The sequence below is a fragment of the Pollicipes pollicipes genome, unplaced genomic scaffold, assembly GCF_011947565.3.
Source record: "Pollicipes pollicipes isolate AB1234 unplaced genomic scaffold, Ppol_2.1 Scaffold_4219;HRSCAF=4965_pilon_pilon_pilon, whole genome shotgun sequence".
In the NCBI taxonomy this organism is placed as follows: Eukaryota; Metazoa; Arthropoda; class Thecostraca; order Pollicipedomorpha; family Pollicipedidae; genus Pollicipes; species Pollicipes pollicipes.
The window spans coordinates 21,831,765-21,852,150 of record NW_023596448.1 but is presented as its reverse complement, the minus strand read 5'-3'; the positions used below and the strand labels follow the sequence as shown (position 1 = coordinate 21,852,150).

The window sequence follows — 20,386 nt, the reverse complement described above, 5'->3', positions numbered from 1 at the left end:
GAGACCGTCACTGGTATCTGGGTCACCGCCCGTCACCCTGACACTCCTCACCCCGCCTGTCTCCTGACACAGTCGCCGCCCGTCCCCTGACACTTCATCACCACCCGTCCCGCTGGCTGTCCGTCCCCTCCCGGTGATGTTCTCGGGCAGGCCTCCGATGAAGGCGGTGCGGCAGCCGGGCGGCCGCTCGCGCGTCATGGGCGGTCTCCGTTGGGGTTGGGCGGGTACAGCACACACTCGGCGCACTGATCACCTCCTGCCGGCGGCCGAACACGGCATGGTCACCGGCGGCCCGAACACGGCACGGTCACCGGCGGCTGAACATGGCACGGTCACCGGCGGCTGAAACACGCGGTCACCGGCGGCCGAACACGGCACGGTCACCGGCGCCGAACACGGCACGGTCACCGGCGGCCGCACGACACGCGTCACCGGCGCCGAACACGGCACGGTCACCGGTGGCCGAACACGACACGGTCCACCGGCGGCCGGCGGAAGCGGGCGGCGGCGAGCGTGCGGCACAGACCGGCCGCAGGCATCGGTTGAGGCTGGTCTACACGACGGAGACTTCCGGATATACGGGGTTTCAATTCAGTTATCAGAACGACTTCTCTGTTGTGAAATCAGAGTCTGATCGCGTTGGCCCAAACCCTGAGAGGGCTGGCAGCTGCACATTGTTAATTCGCAATTAAGTCAGATGCATCCAGATCACGAGAACCAACCGCCGTGGGAGATCACGGGGACTTCCCCAGCGCACCATGCTATCTGATCCACAACCCAGAGCTTAAACTACCGCGGCCAGTCTACCTGACCACCCCTCCCCCCCCCCTCACGCGGGTGCCATCTGACCGGCCCCGGGGTCCGGTCCGCCCACCTTGATGGCCACGAAGTTGCCGTCGGGCATCCACGTGCCGGGCAGCTGGGGGTAGAGCGGCTGCTGCATGCCGGCCGGTAGTAGGTGTACTGGCCCTGTGGCACCGGAACGTCACATCACGGGGAGGGGCTGCGATCATCGCTAGATGGTAGCAGTAGTGCTGGCCCTAGTACTGGGGGTCATGGTAAGGGAATATATGGGTGAAAAGACCCTTCTGGCCAGTCCTAGACGCTGTCGTCACGCGCATCAGACGAATGAACAGCTCATTAACCATGCCATGAATCATCATCAAGAACAGTGGTGACCATACCACCATAATCCCGACATCAAAATGATGCCACCTCTTGGGCCAATAACACAACGCGAGGCCCACTCGCTCTGATGATGATGCTGATTTGGACCTTGGGGCGCGCGACTACGATGGTCATACGCCCACCCCACTCGCTATGACGTCATACTGAGTCGCCACGGCGCCGGAACGCCACCTGGGCCATTACGACGCCACACAGCAGCCTCACGATGACGTCACTAACCTGAGTCATCATCATGCTGGGGTCGACAGCACCAGCACCGCCCATGTTGTACATGTTGCCCATGTTGTTCATGTCCATGTTGGGCATGTTGTAGCCCATCATGTTGGGGGCTGCAACAGATGTCCAGTGACAGAACAGTGGCAGACGCCAGTAATTGCGAGCAGCCCAACTCTTTTGTACGAGGTTTGCTGATGTACGAGAGGAACGATGCCATGGTTCAAACGGTCTGTACCTGCGGCTGTCTATTCCCACAAATGCTGAGCATTCTGCCCGCAACTCTCAGCGACGCTGCATGGGGAGAGTTCCTCTCCCGTGCACGCTGTACGTTGAATTGCCACAATCTGAGAGAAATACGACAACTTTCCTGGAGGAAAACTTTCCGGAGAATGTGCCCAGCGCCCTTATTACACGCCATTGTTCGCCCAGTATTCCAGCTGTTAAACATGGCAAGTCACGTGTCAGTCATGGCTGAAGTTGTGGGTCATCATAGGGTGGCACGCGAATCAGGGTGGATTGGGACAGGCAGGCATCAGATCACCTTCGGATATTTTACCAATGATAAGGACGATGTTACCTTAAGCCTACTGTCAGGTGGCATGTTCAGTCTGGCTCTCGGCACAATCCCCCTGGCTCCGCCGCCGGTGCTACTCACGCTGCTGCTGTTGCTGCTGCTGCGGGATGGGCGGCGGCGGCTGCTGTTGCTGTTGCTGTTGCATGTCCCACATCTGCATGGGGTCGGGCCCGGCTGGGCCATGCCCATGGGCTGCGGGCCGGGTGCTGCCATCTGCAGGCCGTTGTTTGGTTGGGCCAGCGCCGGGCGCCACCAGGTGCTGGCCGGCCGGCATCACACACCCCCCGCTGCCGGGGACCGCCGTCGCACCCGGTCACACGCCGCGCGCACCCAGGCCCGGCACGGTCAGAAATACAAGGTGCAGGACGCCAGACCAGGCGAGGCAAGGCGGGACGAAGCAGCGAGGCAAGGCGAGGCGGGCGAGGTGAGGCGAGGCGGGGCGGGGCGGGGCGGGGCGGGGCGGCTAGGCGAGGCGAGGCGAGACGAGACGAGACGAGACGAGGCGAGGCGAGGCGAGCGAGGCGAGGCAGGCGAGCGAGGCGAGGCAGGCGAGGCGAGGCGAGGCGAGGCGAGGCGAGGCAGCGAGGCGAGCGAGGCGAGGCGAGGCGAGGCGAGGCGAGCGAGGCAAGTGACATCCAAACCATTGCTGCACATGTGTGGTAATGCTTTGTTGCCATCAAGCAAAGTTACCAAGCTTATTCTGACCCCACTGCCCAGTCAATCCAGGGTGGATCAACAGAGAAACTTGCCCATAGCAACTGGTGGCCATGAGGACACTGCCGCACTGCCAGTCCACAACTAGGGCCACGCACACGCCACGAACCTGGCACCAGACGATTACCCATACACCCATTTCCTCAGAGCCATGGCTTGTTGATGAGCGATCAGCAATCACCATACGCGCACAATGACCAAGGCGACCACATGCTGCGTAGCGGAACACTTGGACCGACACTCATACGTACGTGGCACCATGCCGCCCATCTGTATTCCGCTGTTGTGACTGCCATCCCGGCGTCCGCGGTCTCGCCGACTACCGGAGACATCTGCCGGCCGAAACGGGCACTTCAGTGCTAGCCAAACCCCGCACTGCTCTGCGAGCGGCGATGAGACTTCTGTACCCTCACATGCCCCGACGTTGTGACTGCAGTTACGACAGTGCAAGCCAGAACATACTCGTGTTACAGGCACCTAAATCAGAGCACAGATCAAGTCAGTGGCATCAGTCTCTGTTCAGATGGCATGACTTCAGCATGAGAATACAGAGAGTCGCTCGTTGTAAGCTCGCTGTCAATTCAGACAGAACCCACCGACATTGGCACGTGTGTGTTGCATCTACACACTAGGGGCGTGGTTTCCTCCGCCACTAGGGGGGCCACGGCCCCGGACCATGCTCCTTGAGCGGCGCTATAACTGAGCATGTGGGCAAGGTCTATCACGCAGAAGACCCCCAGCGACACCCGCCGAAGCCCGCCCCCACCGGATTACACTGTAAGTCCCCTAGGCGTGACTATGCAAACCAACATCCCCAGCGGACCAGTGTCCCACTGTGTCCGCCTCATCAGACCCGTGTCTGATCTGTGTCCACCTCATCAGCACCCTGTGTCTGACCTGTGCCCACCCCATCAGCGGACCTGTGTCCGACCTGTGTCCACCCCATCAGCGGACCTGTGTCCGACCTGTGTCCACCCCATCAGCGGACCTGTGTCCGACCTGTGTCCACCCCATCAGCGGACCTATGTCCGACCTGTGTCCACCCCATCAGCGGACCTGTGTCTGACACTGCACGGAGTGTAAGTCAACTCCATAACAAACAGGTCGTCTTGACATACCGATGGAATTGGTCCCCATGAGAACTGTGATCCAGGATGAGTTGTTGCATGATGTGGAATAAGCATATGTCATGTCACAACATCCAGCAATCTTTCCTGCCCTCTGACATCACCTAACCTTTAGCGCGGCCACTGCCAGTGGCCGCGGGCCATCCCTGTCATGAGAAAATAGCGAGCATGCGAGCGAAAATAGCGAGAAAATAGGTCACAGATGCGTGGACTGGAAGGCAGGTGCTCTGGCCTGCTGAGCTACCGGAGCGGACGCCCTGAGTCACAACCGGGAGCCACCGAGTCAGAACCGGGACCTCTGAGTTGCAATCAGGATTCCTTCAGTCAAAGTATGAAGTTATTCAGTTAGAATCAGGAGACCTTCAGTCATAATCTGAGTCAACTCCCAGTCACGCTGCGGCGTCCGTGTAGCAGCACGGACCACCATCACAGACTGCGAGTCGGTGTGGACTCTGCTCCAGCAGGAGACAAATCGAGAGCAGTCTAGTCCGGATGCGCGACGCCGATGGACCGCTCACCGTTCCTCCTGCCGTTGAAGTCGCCGCCGGCGTCTGGGCCGCCGTTGTCCTGGTAGCTGCGCCCGATGCCGGGCCGGCCGCCGCGAGAGCCACCCCGCGCCCGAGAGCCGCGCCGGTCCCCGCTGTCCGGCGAGCCGCCTGCCGGCCGACGCGGCAACTACCGTCAGCACTACGTGCCGCCAGGAAGCAGTGGCAGGAAGCTGTGCTCATGTTTTTTAGGAGCAATAACTACAGTGACTGGTGATTGACTAGCTTCATGTGAATCGCGAGTCAAAGCACATAATCAAAAGCCTGAGTTGGTATAATGTCAGTGTTTTTAAGGTCAGGTGTTGATCAATAACAATGCCCATTGAGAAACTACCACCATAGAAAACAACCAAATACGCATTGATGAGATAATCATAGAAACCAACAAAATATGCTTTGATATGAGTGTCTCTGCTGCAAGGTCATGCATGAATGTCTGGGACTGTTTACACATGTATTCTGAAGTGTCTTTACACTTCATGGATCAACCATTCTCAGATATTATTTTTAGTGAGTACAGACAAAGCCTCTAGTGTGACTTACTGGCCCTGAAGAGGAACTCACCCCCACCCATCCTGTTACCAAATTCCAGAGGCTGGTTGTTGCTGGCTGGTCCCTGGAACCTGTCATTGCCAGCTCCATATCCAGACATTCTTGCCTCCTGATCTGCAGATGAATGTCATCATCACAAACTCACTCCCCTTCTTTAAGCACCTTGCAAAAAGGAAGGTGGTGGTGGAAGGTGGTGGAAGGTGGTGGAAGGTGGTGCATGTGAAAAGCAACACAAAACCAGATATGTGATAACTACCTGAATAACTGCTAAACATGCTTCAACAGGTACTTTTGGCTGTCTGCAAATTGAAAAGACATTTGTGAGACAAACCTAGGTAACCACATTTTTGTCACCCAGAACATACACTACACAATACATTTTTAGCTGGAATATTGCAAAAATGTTGAGCAGTTGAACATCACAAAATAAGTATTTTGTTTGGACATGGTCTGTTAACCATGACTACACAGGCAGAATCAGGGATTTCAATAAGGGACTCTGTCCATATTGGATGTCAATTTCAGCCAACATGCTGCCATGCATACACGAAAAGTTGGGTTTTGCTCCTATTTGGTCACCCCATTTTATGAACTCTCTGAAAACATAATCATTATCTACCCAACCCTGATCCCACTAACCTATCCCAACAGCATAATTTACCAATTCAAACAACTACAATGCAACATCAGTGATATGAGTACATGCAGTGGTTGTTTGGTTTGTCAAGGAAAAATCACAGAAAGGCATGATTAGGGTCAAGAGCAGGAGATTGAGCCTAGGCAGATATAGAAAATAGGAAAGGAGCATAACAATTATCAAGGTAGGGGTGAACAATAATGATTGGAACACTGGACACAAACAGTGAGGCCTGGGATAAGAAGTGGTGGGATGAATGGTGGAAAAACACACCAGAAGAACAGGGAGGGAAGCAGAAGTGAGCCATTAAAAGATTTTGGTGACACCAGGAAGTGAAAGTGAGTATTGAATGATACCTTGCAATGGAGAAGCAGAATGAGGTGGAGGTGGGTCTAGATGGTAGACATGGGTGATGGGAAACTCCAGGGCTGATGGGGGGGGGAGGGAAAAGAGAAGTACATTCAAAGCGTATGTGCATAGGCAAGGGTTAGGGTAAGAATTAAGTTGTTCCCAAGATATCAAAATATTTTGCTTTGATATCCTAGGTGGGCACTACTTGATGCTTGGGTGACATACCAAGATCCATGGCAAATATGACTCAAATAAATAACTTAAAATTGTAAAATACTAAGATAAGACAGTATGATAAGCCTTATTCCTTTAAAAATAGCCAGATGGAAGGAGACATAGGTGTATCAATACATCTATCTTATATAACATCATAATACAACAATACATGATTTCCATCTATTTGTTTACTTGCCTCCCAGTTTCTATTTTTAGAACTTAATTGTATGCACACCTGTGGTATTGGCACATGAAAACAACCGCAAGGGGCACATACAAAAAATATGCACCAATACATCTAAATCTGCTCTCTCCTGGTCTTTCTATGAGGAAAAAACTAACAGTACTGCCACACCTACATGCATATTGTTTCCCACAAATGTAGTGGTATCACAACATATATGTTGATGGAAGCATGCCACAGTACTAGGTTACTTACTAGGTCATAGCAATCAGAACACAGAGATGCAGATTTTCATGAACTCATGCAGGATTTCCCAATGAGAATGGGTAAAACTGAAGTTCTTGACCTCAGAAGTCACTCTACTGCACACAACCAATCACAAGTGAGCTCATACACACACAAAAAATGCAGGGATTTAAAATATTTGTTTAAAGCTTTTTTAAAGCTTTTCCCCCGGTTTATAGCCAACATTTGCACACCAATAGGTGCGTAAAAACAATCACAGCGGGCACGTACATAGCCCCCTTTGACTACACCCCGGCAAATATCAAAGCCGCACCTGAAATGCAACTTGAAAACGTGTTTAAGTCATGAAAATACTTACCACAGCTTTATAGCCTTAATTATCCCCGAAGACGAGCTGTAAGCATAACCAAAGCCTGGTACCCTCGCTCCGTTTATTTCGTTTCTGCTTTGGCGGTGCGCAGTAATTGCCTGCATTCATGTCAAATCTGGCAGCTGCTGGAACGCGGTAAACAAGTGGTTATATTGTTGTGTACTTTTTGCCAGGGGAAGGTGCCAATATGTGACACCGCGCTTAGAGCCATGCGCAGCCATGCTTTGCAACCAATTTGGTTTACCAGCGATTCCTAACCCCACTGGCAGTATGGGCTCGGGAACAGGGGGACGGGGGGGGGGGGCAGAAGGGGGACGCTTGCCACCTTAATGCTCAGTGCCCCCAGAACCTAGAAAATGGTTTGCAAGCAAAAGGCCAAGCGTTCAGTTGAAATCAGTGACCTTTTTTGACCCTTTGAAGGTCATGGTGACGAATATCATACAAGACTGCTCTGAGTTTCGCATTTGAATAAGTGAGAAAGTTAACGCTGGACAGTATGTTTCCAAAAACAAAATGTTGACCACCCTCATTTTAGGTCAATAGCCTATTCTGACCTCTAAGAAGTCCATGGAAGATGAGTAACGCGGCTCCTGCTATCGAAAATTTCGAAATGAGCACCAGAAACTATCTCATACAGCAAGCCCTGGAGAAATAAAACAGGTTGATTTTGACCTTGGTGTGATCTTTATACCTGACCTTAGGTCAACTTAATTTGTTCATTCAATATTTGTGTTGCCTAAGAAAGCATTTCAGATATGTATGGCTTTGTCTAACACTCCATTGTTGCATCAAATTGAACGATTCGCTAGAAGCTGACTTTCCTGAAACCATAGCATGAGTTGACCTTTCATAGGTCAGCGAACTTACAGAGTACGTCTAAATGTTTTATGCCACACGATCCGCTATTCAATTTTCTACAACTATGCAAAACATGGCGCAGCTGCACCACCCCGTTCGGAAACCATTCTGGAAAAACCTGCGGGGGGCGAATTAATTTGACCCCCATCCGAGCGTGTGTTAAGGTCAATAAACTGCAGAAATCAGGCGTTTAGCGACCGCATGGAATAAATCACCGGTGTCCCTAATTTGCCATGGCTTAGTGGACACTTTCTGAAGCAATATAATTCAGAACCTTTTTCAAAATGATGATGATAATTTGGGGTTTTAGGACGCATCGACCGCTGTGGGTCGTGCAGCGCCTATATCTATCAATTTATGCAGAGCCGCCAATCAGGGAAGTGCATCAATCAAGTCACCCTATAAAGCCTTGATGATCAGGCCTAGAATCATGATGAAAATATTTCTGGGAAATCTATAGCGCGGAGAAACTGGACCACTTTACCAAACTCGACAGCGTGCGAAGAATCCCCTAAAAAGTGACATAGCGTGCGACTCTGGGCGTAATGACCGAAAAACTGCGCTCTCGTTGCAGTAAGGTGACAGCAAGCGACCAGTACGTGATGCACGGTCAGCGGATCAGTGCACCGACTGCAGCATGGTCTGTTGCCAGCCAATAGCAGGTGACGGTGCGTAGCATATGTGTGGCCTATGTGTAACCGGCAAAGGGCAGCTTCTTTCCTCTGATTGTCCCGAAAACACGACTGCCGTAGTCCAATACGGGGTTTCACGGACTACAGCTTGTTGGCGCTCAGCGAGTTCCAGTGGAACTGCTATCGCTGCTGCCTAAACGACGACACTGCGGGGCATGTCTTGAGCTGGTAGTGGTGTTATAGGAATGCGCGTCCTTGTCGTGGCGCGCTTTGCCATCACGTCAGCAAGGCCATTTCCGCAGATCCCCACGTGAATTGGGATCCGGCATAGTACGACCGTTTTTCCTGCTCGATTCAGTGAGCTAAGACGCGATTGAATGTTCTGGACCACTGGACTCGACGAGAAGCCGCCGACAGCCAGGAGACTGCTAAAGGAGTCGTAAAGAATAAAATGCAGATTGCTACCGTCCACTTCAATAAAACAGAGAGCTTTGCTGATGGCGATAAGCACGGAAGTGTAGGCCGACGCGTGTGAAAGCAGTGTGAATGACCGTGTTGTGGATCCGCACACAAAAGCGCACCCTACACCTGCATCCGTCTTCGAACCATACGTATAAGTTATCATGTATCCGTCAAAGGAAGCTATGTGCTCTAAGGCCGTGCCTTTAAGTTCCTTCATGAAAACGCGTTGCTTTTGCATGTTTGATAGCGAAACATCCACTCTTGGCGATTCTAGCTCTCAAGGAGCAGTCTTCATGGGTTTAGGTCTGATGACACGCCGTAGGTTGAGGCCGCTCGCGTCTAAAAGCTCTCCCATTCGTACACAAAAGGGAGAAGTTTGTGGTGACCGTTGACGTAGAAAAAGCCTTCGTAAGCTACGCGAAAATATTGCTTTGTAGGTGGGCTGATCTGGGAACTGCGCCAGCTTGCACGTGTAGCGCAGTCCCAGCATCTGCCTTCGCAATGCTGGTGGGGGCTCGTGAGCCTCCACCAGAAGACTATCTATGAGCGATGTTCGAAAAGCCCCTGTGGCGATACATAGTGCGGCGTGATGTACTGTGTTCAAAGTACGTTTGATCAGGTCTGATGAATCGTCATAGATAAAACGGCCGTAGTCAAGTTTTGAACAAAAAGGGAACCATATAGGAGTAAGAGTGTCTTCCAATCACCACCGCATGATGTACGTCCTACGCACCTGAGGATGTTAAGAGATTTTAAACATTTGTCGCGGAGATTTCTTATGTGCTCACGGTATGTCAGGCGTCGGTCAAATCGTATACTGAGAAATGTTACGGTACTGTCATTGGCGACGCGTTGCCAATGGCATACAGCCTGATTTCCATTTCTGGACAGCGACGGCGGCGACGACAGAAATAGACTGCAGTTGTCTTCGATGTGGAAAACCGGAAACCGTTGAGCACACTCCACTTCTCCAGACGTGTGACAGCCAGCTGCAGCTGTCGCTCTATCGTGCGAGTGGTCGATGAACTACACCAAATAGCGAAATCGTCTACGAACAGAGAACGGCTGATTCCACGTGGAAGCGTGTCCCCTATGTCGTTTATCACCTCGGCGAAAAGAATGACACTTAATACTCTGCCCTGAGGCACACCATTATCCTGCGGACACCTGTCGAAGTGATCAGAAACAACACGCACCTGAAAGAATCTGACAGTTAAAAAGTTTTGTAAAAACTTTCCCATGTGAACGTGGATGCCACAATCGAGTAACTTCGTCAGAATTTCATGCCTCCATGTGGTAACGTAAGCTTTTTCTATGTCAAAAAAAGATGGCACCGGTATGACGTTTGCTAATAAACCCGGCTCGCACTGCGGTATCAAAAGTCAAGATGTGGTCAGTCGTGCTCCTGTTCTTACGGAATCCGCACTGAACATTCGTAAAAAAGTTTTAACGTTCTAAAGTCCACGAGAGCCGCACATTCACCATTCTTTCCATGAGCTTACACAGCGAAGATGTGAGGGCGATCGGGCGATAGTCAAGGGCGTTCGCTCCACTTTTCCCGGGTTTTAAAATAGGCACTATTATGGCCTGTCGCCAGGTTGGCGGGAAGTTACCTGACTCCTATATACAGTTGAAAAGAACCAGCAGTGCTCGTAGTACACGGGAAGGAAAGTGTCGCACCATATCATTGTGGATGGGGTCGGCCCCTCCGCTACACTACCAGCCGAGCGAATGGCCGCTTGAAGTTCCATCATAGTCAAATGCTTCTTCTACGTCAGGATGTCCCCTGTATAAAAATTAACTTGCGAAGCTTCACATCGCGCCCGGTGCCGCAAAAACCGTGGATCGCAGGTGCCATTTCGGCAACGGTCTGACAAGGTTTCCCCAACGGCTTCCGTGACATCACTTGGGTGAGTGATGTCTTGACTTCCCACTCGCAGTGCGGGAAGGGAAACTGGTGGATGCAGTCCAGCGATTCTTTTAATGCGGCCCCATGCATGTGACGTCGGCGTGTGGCGATTCAGTGAGTTGACATGGCTGTACCATGCTGCACGTTTCGCCTCCCGTATAGTGCGTCGTGCGGCCGCGCATGCTTGCCTCAAAGCCATGAGGTTTAATGTACTGCAGCTTTTTCATTATGTTTTATCTGCTTTCTACAGACATTGAGGGCATCACGAAAGTAGGTTGTAAATCGCTATGTTTGATAAGAATTTGAGGGCGGAAATTTTGATCGTAGATCGAGTGGTCAACGATGTGTATTAAACAAGGGAGGGGCACTCCTGGTTACCTGTTCTTGGGTAACGGCGTAGAACAAAAAAATCGCCTGGCCATGTTTGTCAGGAAATGTTTTACGTTCCTTTAGAATCGATTAGTGATGCAATTCATATAACGTGCTTTTTTAAACATGCGCGTTCGCAAATGTTAGCAACGAAAACCTCCACACCAGGCGTTGCAGTCTTCATAGTCCGCGGGACGCTAGTCCAGTGGTTAACTTTTCATCATGGTCCACCGGTGGATGCAAATGATAACGGTTCTGAAAAATACCTTTAAGCACTTAAATCGGTTTGCAATACAAGCTATGTGGCATAACTTTGAGCACGCGTACTCGCAGATCGTGTTTAAAAAACCTCGACGCTAGGCGTTACAATCTCCGTATGCCGCTCAGCGTCGGTTCAACAGCTAATACTGAGCTGTGGCCAGCGGGTGGACCAAAATGATGACGCTTCTGAAAGAAGCACATTTGAAAGCTTCAGGACATGAACTCTTACATCTACAAGGCAGTCTGGGCGCATATTTCACGCGTGCGACTTTTAGACTGATGACAAGAACGGATTTGCCCTTAAAGCACTACGAAGTGGTGCTGGAATCTGGTGGTGAAAATGGAATAGTAAAAGGTAGATTCTCTATTTTTCGTTGTTTTGCTACTATGAACCTGTCCAGAAGACGATTAACACGTGCACGCTGTCTGTGGTATTTGCAGTGGGCCGACGCCGTTCGGCTGACAAAAGCCGCAACTCAGACCATCGCTGTCCTTTCTCTCGAGGTTGCGGGCGGGCAAGTTCAAACCTTTTGATGCACTTTTTCACTATCCATTCTGAAAAATGAACGTTCTTAGACAAGATGGGATGGGCCTTGTTCGTTTTTTGTACTCATTCCGACCTACTCTATTAAACAATAGTGAGACCTCCTCTACTCAATAATAATGAGGCCCCTTATTCCTTTCGGGCAAGAGCCTCTTGAGTAGAACGCCAAGGGCGCATTACCGTTCCGGTCAAGAGCTGAGGCCACTCCGTCCCATCGCGAAGTGTCTTCTGGCTGTCATTCTAGCGACACGGAGCGGGATCTCCTGGTCGATCCGGAGGCCATTGGAAGGATATATCATATCACACTGTTCCTCTCCCTCACACCTCCTGACACTGTCCCGCCTCCTGACCTGAGCAGTTGGCCCCGGACCAGCACGGAACCCTCATTGACTAACAACATCCCTGATCGCCGAAGGTGGTCCAATAATTGTCACGCAGGCTCCAGTTCGATGTTTTTCTGTTTCTTCAGATATTGAGGAATCCATGTACGTATTGTTGATGAAATGGGGTCCTAAACGTATTAAGATGGCTGATCCATTTCAGTCTTAAAATGTTTATATTCAGTGAGAATAGAATACTGATATAAACTATGCAATATGGTTTGAACATACCACACTCGCAAGTCATGGCAACAACGTCTGAGCGCCCAGCGTTGCAGTCTCCATAGGCCGCGCGGCGTCGGCCTGCGGCTGTGACACTGAGCGATGGCCAATGAGCAACGAAAAGAGACGCATCTTGAGGAATGGCTGGTGCTAGGTAAGTCGTCATGTATATTGAAATGTGGTGCAAAAGTAAACTAAACACAACCGTAATATGAAAAGTGAGAGAGGAACAGTTAACACTGCTGGCCCCCGCACCCTAAAAAGGGGGGGGGGCATGACCCCCTGGCCCCCTATTCTTAAGCCCACAAACACTTGCTATGTGCGAGCTCACTGGACTTGGGCGTTTGCTACCCTGCATGCAAAGCATCCAATGAGTTTTTAAATTTCACATATGAAGTGCTGAAAGATGCTGTTATTCTTAAATTGCTATATTTCTGTCGCACTTTTCAGGAATTTAAAACACTACGCGAAATATTTCGGTGCCGTTCCTTGACCAGCGTTCTCCGCTTACTGACAGCCACAATACGTCTTCCTCTCGAAGCCTTTGCAACTCTGGGCGCTCCTTTTACATTAATTCCTGCAAAAATACTGGAACGATCTATTCTGATGCCATGTGGCACATCTGTTTTGAACACCACGAATGAATGAACGAAATATAAATGATGCAGCAGCTGCAATACAGCAAAGCAAATACAGGTCAACGCCCGTTGGCATAAAGTGAGTGCGTATTCTGGCGTTTTGCTGTAAAAAGGTTCCGGTGGCGGCTGAGCAACTGAGCGGTGACATTTTTAGCATGACCTTGGTGTCATTTCTACGTGACGAACAAAGCGAAATAGTAACCCATTGGGTAAAACTGATATTGAACGGGACCGTACAGGGGTGGCGAATAAATGTGGGTGGTTAAAACATGCATTGAATCCGTGCACGCGATAATGCAAATATCGCCGCAACCCTGACGACAGTTTCGGCGACAGTGTCGCATTTGACGCCATTTCCCCACCTGTCGACATTGCTGATTTACACGACGATTACTGGCAGAGCCGCGCGTCCCACAAACTTGTGTAGGCGCATGGATTAAAAAAGTACGTCGGTCGATGCTTTAAAGGCTGATTCACATTTTCATTGGCACTGGCTGCTGAACTGCGACACCAAACGTGAAAAAGCTATGGAGCGAGAAAATTCATGTTGATCGCTTCTGTGCGCTTGACACCGGCACGATGCCGCACACGTAGCGTGGCTTGATCGCCATTTCAATTGCCCATCAGGCGGTACAATTTTTTTGGTCGCTTCGACTTCTTGTTGCCGGCATGTGGCCCCGGTTTTGAACGAGTGCTCGCCGGGTTTTGCGCTGGTCACATTCCCGGGTGTCCCACACGAATCCAACTGCTCAAAAATGTCTCTTTCTGCGTTTGCCACGACCGTCCATGGACCGCACCAGCTCGAGCTAACTGTGGAAAGCCTACTGCGCGCGCGCCAGCGTGATGTCAGATGCCTTGACGCGCGCCGAGTGTTCGCCATGTGATGACTTTTAAGATATATGAGGCACCTCCGACCCAAGACCATCATGGTCATAACACTGAAATAAGCTTGCAACCGCTTTTATATGCGTGCTGTGTAACATCATTTAAGTGCAACATTTCGTAAACCTCTCCAAAATACGCAGACACGCACAACGTACACACGCATAACGCACGCACTCACACACGCTCGACGCACGCACGCATGCACGCACGCAGCACACACCATATATATACATATATATATATATATATATATATATATATATATATATATATATATATATATATATATATATATATATATATATATATATATATATATATATATGCCCACGAATCGACGACGCTAACGGCGATTTCTTTTCGTTTTCAAACCTTATGTTACCCAAACTTTGTGCATGTGTCGATTTCACCCAGTTTTTCATAAATCCAAGATCGGCCTGGAACAGTTAAAACCCTCCAACTTACCAAGACAAGCACGTGCAAGTGCCTGAGACGCCTGGACAGCCTAAACTTCACACAACCTGCCCATTAATCCACTTGACCTACAAAGCAGTGAAGGTCAGCTTTACACAGCAGCCGGCAGCCGTCGTAAGGTTTGACCTCACTGTTTGCATCGCCCGCGGTGAAAAGGTCAACCACCACCGCGCGGCCAGGCTCCCATTGAACGCCCGGCAGCACCGGCGCGAGGCATACACGGGCCGACCCATATCAACCGCCATATTTCAACCAGCAAAGTCCATGGCCGGGGCCTTCATTAGAGCTGGGCTGCCCTCAAACGGCTCGCTTCCGCATGGGGTCATCCCACCTTAAGCCGGCCAGCGCCACTCGATCACGCGGGGGGCGGAGGGCGCGGCAAAACAAAATGTCTGCCGCTTCAGGCCAGTACTCCGGAGCTCTGCGGCTGGTCCTGCCTTTTGGGATACTGAGGGTCGGCTATCAACGGTATAAGAACCCATAATGCCAAAAAACAGAAGCGCGGTGTCTCTATTGCTGATTTCAAATTCACCTTCGTAGTTGTCGATACGCTTCGTTAACATACGATACACGGTTGAAACAACGTATCGTGCAGTGCGCAGTTCGCCAATATTTTGATACGATCTGGAAACTTTGTCTTGATGCGTTTTGAAACGCCAAAGTTACAAAAATGTGTTTCATTCCGCGGCAGACCAATTATAGGGGCGGACCATGGGTTAGGTCTCAAGGAAAGAACGGTTAAAGGGAGTGTTCTACGTTTATATGGGATGGTTAACTGAAATAGCCAGCTTGAAGACCTTTCGGTGCTGTCCACAACCCCGCCCTTCTCAAGAGCTAAAGTCCTCTAGTTTCTGAGCTAAACGCCTGCAAAAATGGGGAGAATATTCTAAGGCTGCCTTAGCATTCGTAACGTCATAAAACGTCATTTGAATCTTGCCATTTCATAAGCCATGCGACGGTCAAGGTCGAAAAATATAGTTGTCGAGCCGTTCATATCTGGCGTTCGTGAGCATGATTTCCAGATGTCACGGCAGTCAATTGGCTCTCAATCAATGTTGTGCAAGGTACGATGACGCCATCAAACAATGACGTATCGAGGAGCATACTTACTAAACAGAGAAATTGGGGTGTGTAAAGCAGTCTTTTCTGTTTAGAAATACACCAATAGCTGTAAGTGAGCATGTTTCATCACATATGATGCTTACATCAATATATTCTTATGTGAAACATTCCCTTTGATACTATAACCTACCAGCTCAACTCGTGTGCTTAAGCGATTTGCAAGTTGTCGATGTTATTGGTACGTCTCAGTGCACTGAAGTAGACTTTTTGTCAACATTCCATAGCAGAGTCGCATTCAGGATTTCCTTAAGGGACCCCGAATCTCGGTGAGTATGCATTACGCCGAGTTTTAAGTTCTGCCAGGAGCCATCTGTGACAAAACCAAATAAGGTGCGGGTCAAAGGGAAAGGCGGATCCCGTCCCCCCCCCCCCTTGGCTGCGCCCCTGTTTCATAGGTTAAATGGTATGCCTCAAACATTGAGGGAGGGCGCAGTGGCCAGCTTGCCCACCCCCCCCCCCCCCTTCCCCCAGGTCCAATTATTGAATATCTGACTCCCAATCCCAATCGTTCCATCATTCAGCTCTCGGCGTTTTCCCACCGCACCTCACCGCCGACAGCTCCCGGAACCCCGGACCCTGTTGAGACCAGTCGCCGTGAGATCGCGCCAGTCCTGACCGACGTGATTGACGGTCTCAGTGCAGGAAATTGCTCCGGCTCCTCCAGGTGGTCTCATTCAGTTCACCGAGCCGGCCATCTCGGAGCAGTGCTATTCTCAGCGTCCCCTATCTAGGAAATCATTGTCCGCTTGGTATCCCGTGCCTATCTATGGACCTCTGCTTTGTCGCCCTATCATCGATGTCGGCGCAGCAGGATGTCTGAACATGGCTTCGTCGTGGCGGAAATACAGACGAGTAGTGTTCTTGGGATATACTTACTCAGAAACGATGCAATCATCCGCTGTCATCCCTCCCCGTCAGCCAGTGGCAGCTCCAGCAGACCCTGATAAAGGCCTTCCACTGGCTTGACAGACGGACTTCTCCGTACACGCAACAACCGCGGTGTTTGCCAGCGGTGGCTTCTCCAAACCATAGCCACGCCTTGGTGAGAGAAATAACATGCATCCGGGGGCGAAGCGTAGTTTGCGTGCACCGGCGAGCGGTGCCTGCGGTCGGCGGAGCGAAGACGCCCGGCAGCGCGCTATGGTGCCGCGAGCCGGCGTCGAGCGGGGTCCAGCGCCGGGTCAGACCAGCACACTGAGCGGCCTCCGCAGCGAGCCCCCGTCCGGGGGAGGCAGACGAGACCGTCTGGTGCGCAGCGCTCAGCCCCGGTGCAGCCGCCCTGGACGTGTCGAGGGCAGCGCGTGTCTGGACGTGTCTGGACGTGTCTGGACGTGTCTGACATGTCTGGACATGTCTGGCGTGTTTAGACATGTCTGGTATGTCAGGACATGTCTGGCATGTCTGGCGTGTTTAGACATGTCTGGTATGTCTGGACGTGTCTGGACGTGTCAGTTGTGTCTGAACGTGTCTAGCGCACTGATGTGTCTGGCATGTCTGGCGTGTCTGAACATGTCTTGATGTGTCTAGGCACATCTAGACGTGTCCAGACATGTATGGCGTGTTTGGACGTGTCTGGACGTGTCTAGCATGTCTGAACATGTCAAGACGTGTCTAGGCATATCTATACGTGTCTAGACGTGTCTGGTGTGTTTGGACACGTCCGGTATGTCCGGACGTGTCTAGACGTGCCTGGCGTGTTTGGGCGTGTCTCTAGCGTCTCTGGTGTGTCTGGACGTGTGTGATATGTATGGACATGTCTGGCGTGTTTGGCGTGTCTGGACGTGTCTCGCGTGCTTGGACGTGTCTAGACGTGTCGAGCGTGTTTAGACGTGTCCGGACATGTCCGGAAGTGTCTGACGTGTGTCGTTAGCGGGCCGCGCGTCAGGCTGTCTGACGAGGGCGCCAGCGACGGGGGCTTACGAGAGCGACGCGACAGTTACGCCGCTGGAGCGACCGGTCTGGCAGCGGTGGCAGCGACTGCGCCGACTGACATTCGAGCCGGCATGGTTGTTTAATCACATCGCTCAAAGGTGCCATTTTAGCAGCCCTGCTACGTAAATTGTTGGCTGCCTTCTCCACCCTTGAAGCGCGGCATTCGACACCACCCAGCCTCGCTGGTGGCTCCAGGTCCGGCCCCAGAGACCCAGCGTCCTATATAGCGCTGGTGAGCCCCTGCGTGTGCCCCCCCCCTGCGTGTGCCCAAGGACCTGCGCTCGGTGGCTGTAAGGAGCTCCTCCCGGTCGTGCGCGAGATGTCGCAGCCCGGCGGCGGCCAAGCCGCGTCGGCCCTCCAGCTCCATGTCGTCGGCCGTCAGGGACTGTACCACCGGCTCAAGTGTGTGGCTGGAGTGGCCCCGCCGGTGTCTGAAGACGGTCGCCGGCGCACTAGACGACCGATCGTGCTAGGTAACTAGACATTACATACACTGCCGGCGCCTCAGCTGCGAGTAATATCTCATGAAGCCCGTGGCGCTGACGCCAGCGCAATATGCGCCGCGCGCAGGATATGAGCCGGGTCCTCCAGCAGCGCTGCGTGACCCCGGCGCGCCGGAAGACCCACACGGATCTCTCGGTACTGGAGACGCGCTCTCAAGTGCGTTACAAAAAGGCTGGACGACATTACTCGACTGGAGGACGCGTCGCCAGCCACGCACCGAACCGGTCGAAGTGACCAACCCGGAGGCAGGCTCGCCGGAGTGAACCTTGAACCGCGGCTGGACCTGGCGATCCCATGGTGCTGATCCCATGGTGATCCCATGGTGTGGATGTGAGCCCGCACGTGCCCTCGAGCTGGACCTGGGCTGGAACCTCCGCTAACCCTGAACTGGAAGCCGAGCCTGGACCTACACCCGGGCGTGGAAACTGATCCTGGACTGTGGCACGGCCACGTACCTTGACACGGAAACCTGGGCAATGACGTGGCCCAAGACTGAAGCTCGTGCCTCAGTTCGGACCGGAACCTGGACCGGCGAATCAGAAGCTACGTCGAGTGCGGCCTGCTAGATCGGGGAGAGGAAAGTGACGGCACCACATCACTGGTGAAACCCTCCACTCAAGTAAAAGTAAACTGGACAAAGAACACCGCTCGCTCATCGCTTGACATTTGCAGACGCTCGTCAAGTTTGGTCAAGATCAAGTCAAGTCAAGTTTGCCGACTGCATAGCCAAGTTTTGGGACGGAACGCACGCGGATCTCAACTGGGCGCGGCAAGTTTGAGGTAACTTGTCCCAAGGCATTGATTGAATGCGATGAAGTTCGTGCGGTTCGAACTTGGCGTCGAGGTTATAATTAGCACCACACCACAAGACGCGCGATGACCTGTCCGTGCAAATTGAGTCAAATCTGCAGCTCAGGACGGCTGTCGGTCCGAAGCTAGGCAGACTTTCTTTATTTCAATAAAATAAAGAAATGCTGCGTAGCAAGCTTCCTTTCATCACTCGCTGCACCGCTTCCAGCACGCTTGCTAACGTGCTTGCAAGCGTGGCGCGCGGCTCGCCATTTGCCGCTGCCGTGTTTTTGGTGCCTTTTAAGTCTCACACCGTCGTTCGACATCCGCCGTGCAACGACCGTCTTGGTCTGTTCTTGTCAAAGCAAATCAAGCAAAATATTTAACCTATTGCAGCACCAAAAAGGATTCGCAAGCATCAAGTCCCGATGTTCCAACTCCGCAAGATTGCTGCGCGAGGCGGCGCCCCCAGAGCTTAATTGGCGTGCTTCGAATCAAGCCAAGGTATCGACGGGCCGGATCGGTCGGAGCGCTGCTTCTCATACTTTTGAAAGGTCTGCCCCCCCCCCTTCTCCTCCTCTCCACGCTCCTGAATCTAAAATGTGTCCTGAGCCTGTCCCCTGTGATTTCAGATGATTCACCTACGCTTTCTGATACCTTGAACTCAGCGGTGTTGTTTGTATACATTCGTCGTGGGGCAATCTTGCGATGCGCATTCAAAATATATCGAGATCCGCCTCCCTCCGCCTGACGTCCGGTGTTGCAGTAATGGAAACATCCTCCACTGCGGCACTGCCATGTTTTATGCAGGTAGTACGCTACATATGCGTCCAACCTCTTGTTCCGTCGGCCACCGGCATACACCGGTCCTTCTACTTCGATCGGCCTAACCTCCCTGAGGCGACGGCTCGCGCGTCACAAGGTTCGACCAATCAGCGCCCTTGGCTCGGCCGTCAGCCAATGGGCGCCAACATGACATTTGGTCGCGTGTGCCGCACTACGTCTGCGGCCCGAGAGCCCCCGAGCGCAGACGTGTTGTGGAAGCCGGAGAGGTGAGGAGTGGGGGCTCCCGCGGCAGCGACGCTCCTCAACGGACGGGTGAGAGGTGGCTGATACCGTAGTAGGGTACTAGAAGCACTGTCTGGGCACATCAGCCCTGCCGAGAACGAGCGGGGTCCATTGGGCTCCACAAGAACCTTGCAAGATCCACCAGCACCGTGGGATCTCATCACGACTCAGCAGGATCCCCCAGGACCCAGCGGACCCACCGCAGCCCAGCAGGATCCGCCACCACCGAGCGGGATCCCCAGGCCCGCCGAGCACGGCGAGCCGCGCTCCGCCCTCGTCCCGTACGCCATCGTCTCCCGGCGCCAGCCGTCGTGCGGATCCCACCGAGCCGGCCCGGCCGTCGCCCGCAGACGACGCCCGACGCCGGCATGTCGTCGCTCTCGCTCTCGCCGGTCTCTGACGGCTGGGACGCGCCCC

The 20,386-nt window shown here is 52.4% G+C and overlaps 1 protein-coding gene across 1 annotated transcript; it reads right to left on the bottom strand.

Annotated features, from left to right (window-relative positions):
• Window positions 1-2,251: 2,251 nt before the first annotated feature.
• LOC119095002 (RNA-binding protein FUS-like) lies at window positions 2,252-6,996 on the bottom strand. The gene is made up of 5 exons (XM_037217911.1): window positions 6,909-6,996; window positions 4,929-5,030; window positions 4,338-4,475; window positions 2,944-3,024; window positions 2,252-2,265 (listed from the first exon to the last, which is right to left on the bottom strand). Exons 2-5 carry the CDS (start codon window positions 5,014-5,016, stop codon window positions 2,252-2,254), a joined length of 321 nt encoding a protein of 106 aa, XP_037073806.1. The 5' UTR covers window positions 5,017-5,030; window positions 6,909-6,996.
• Window positions 6,997-20,386: the final 13,390 nt, after the last annotated feature.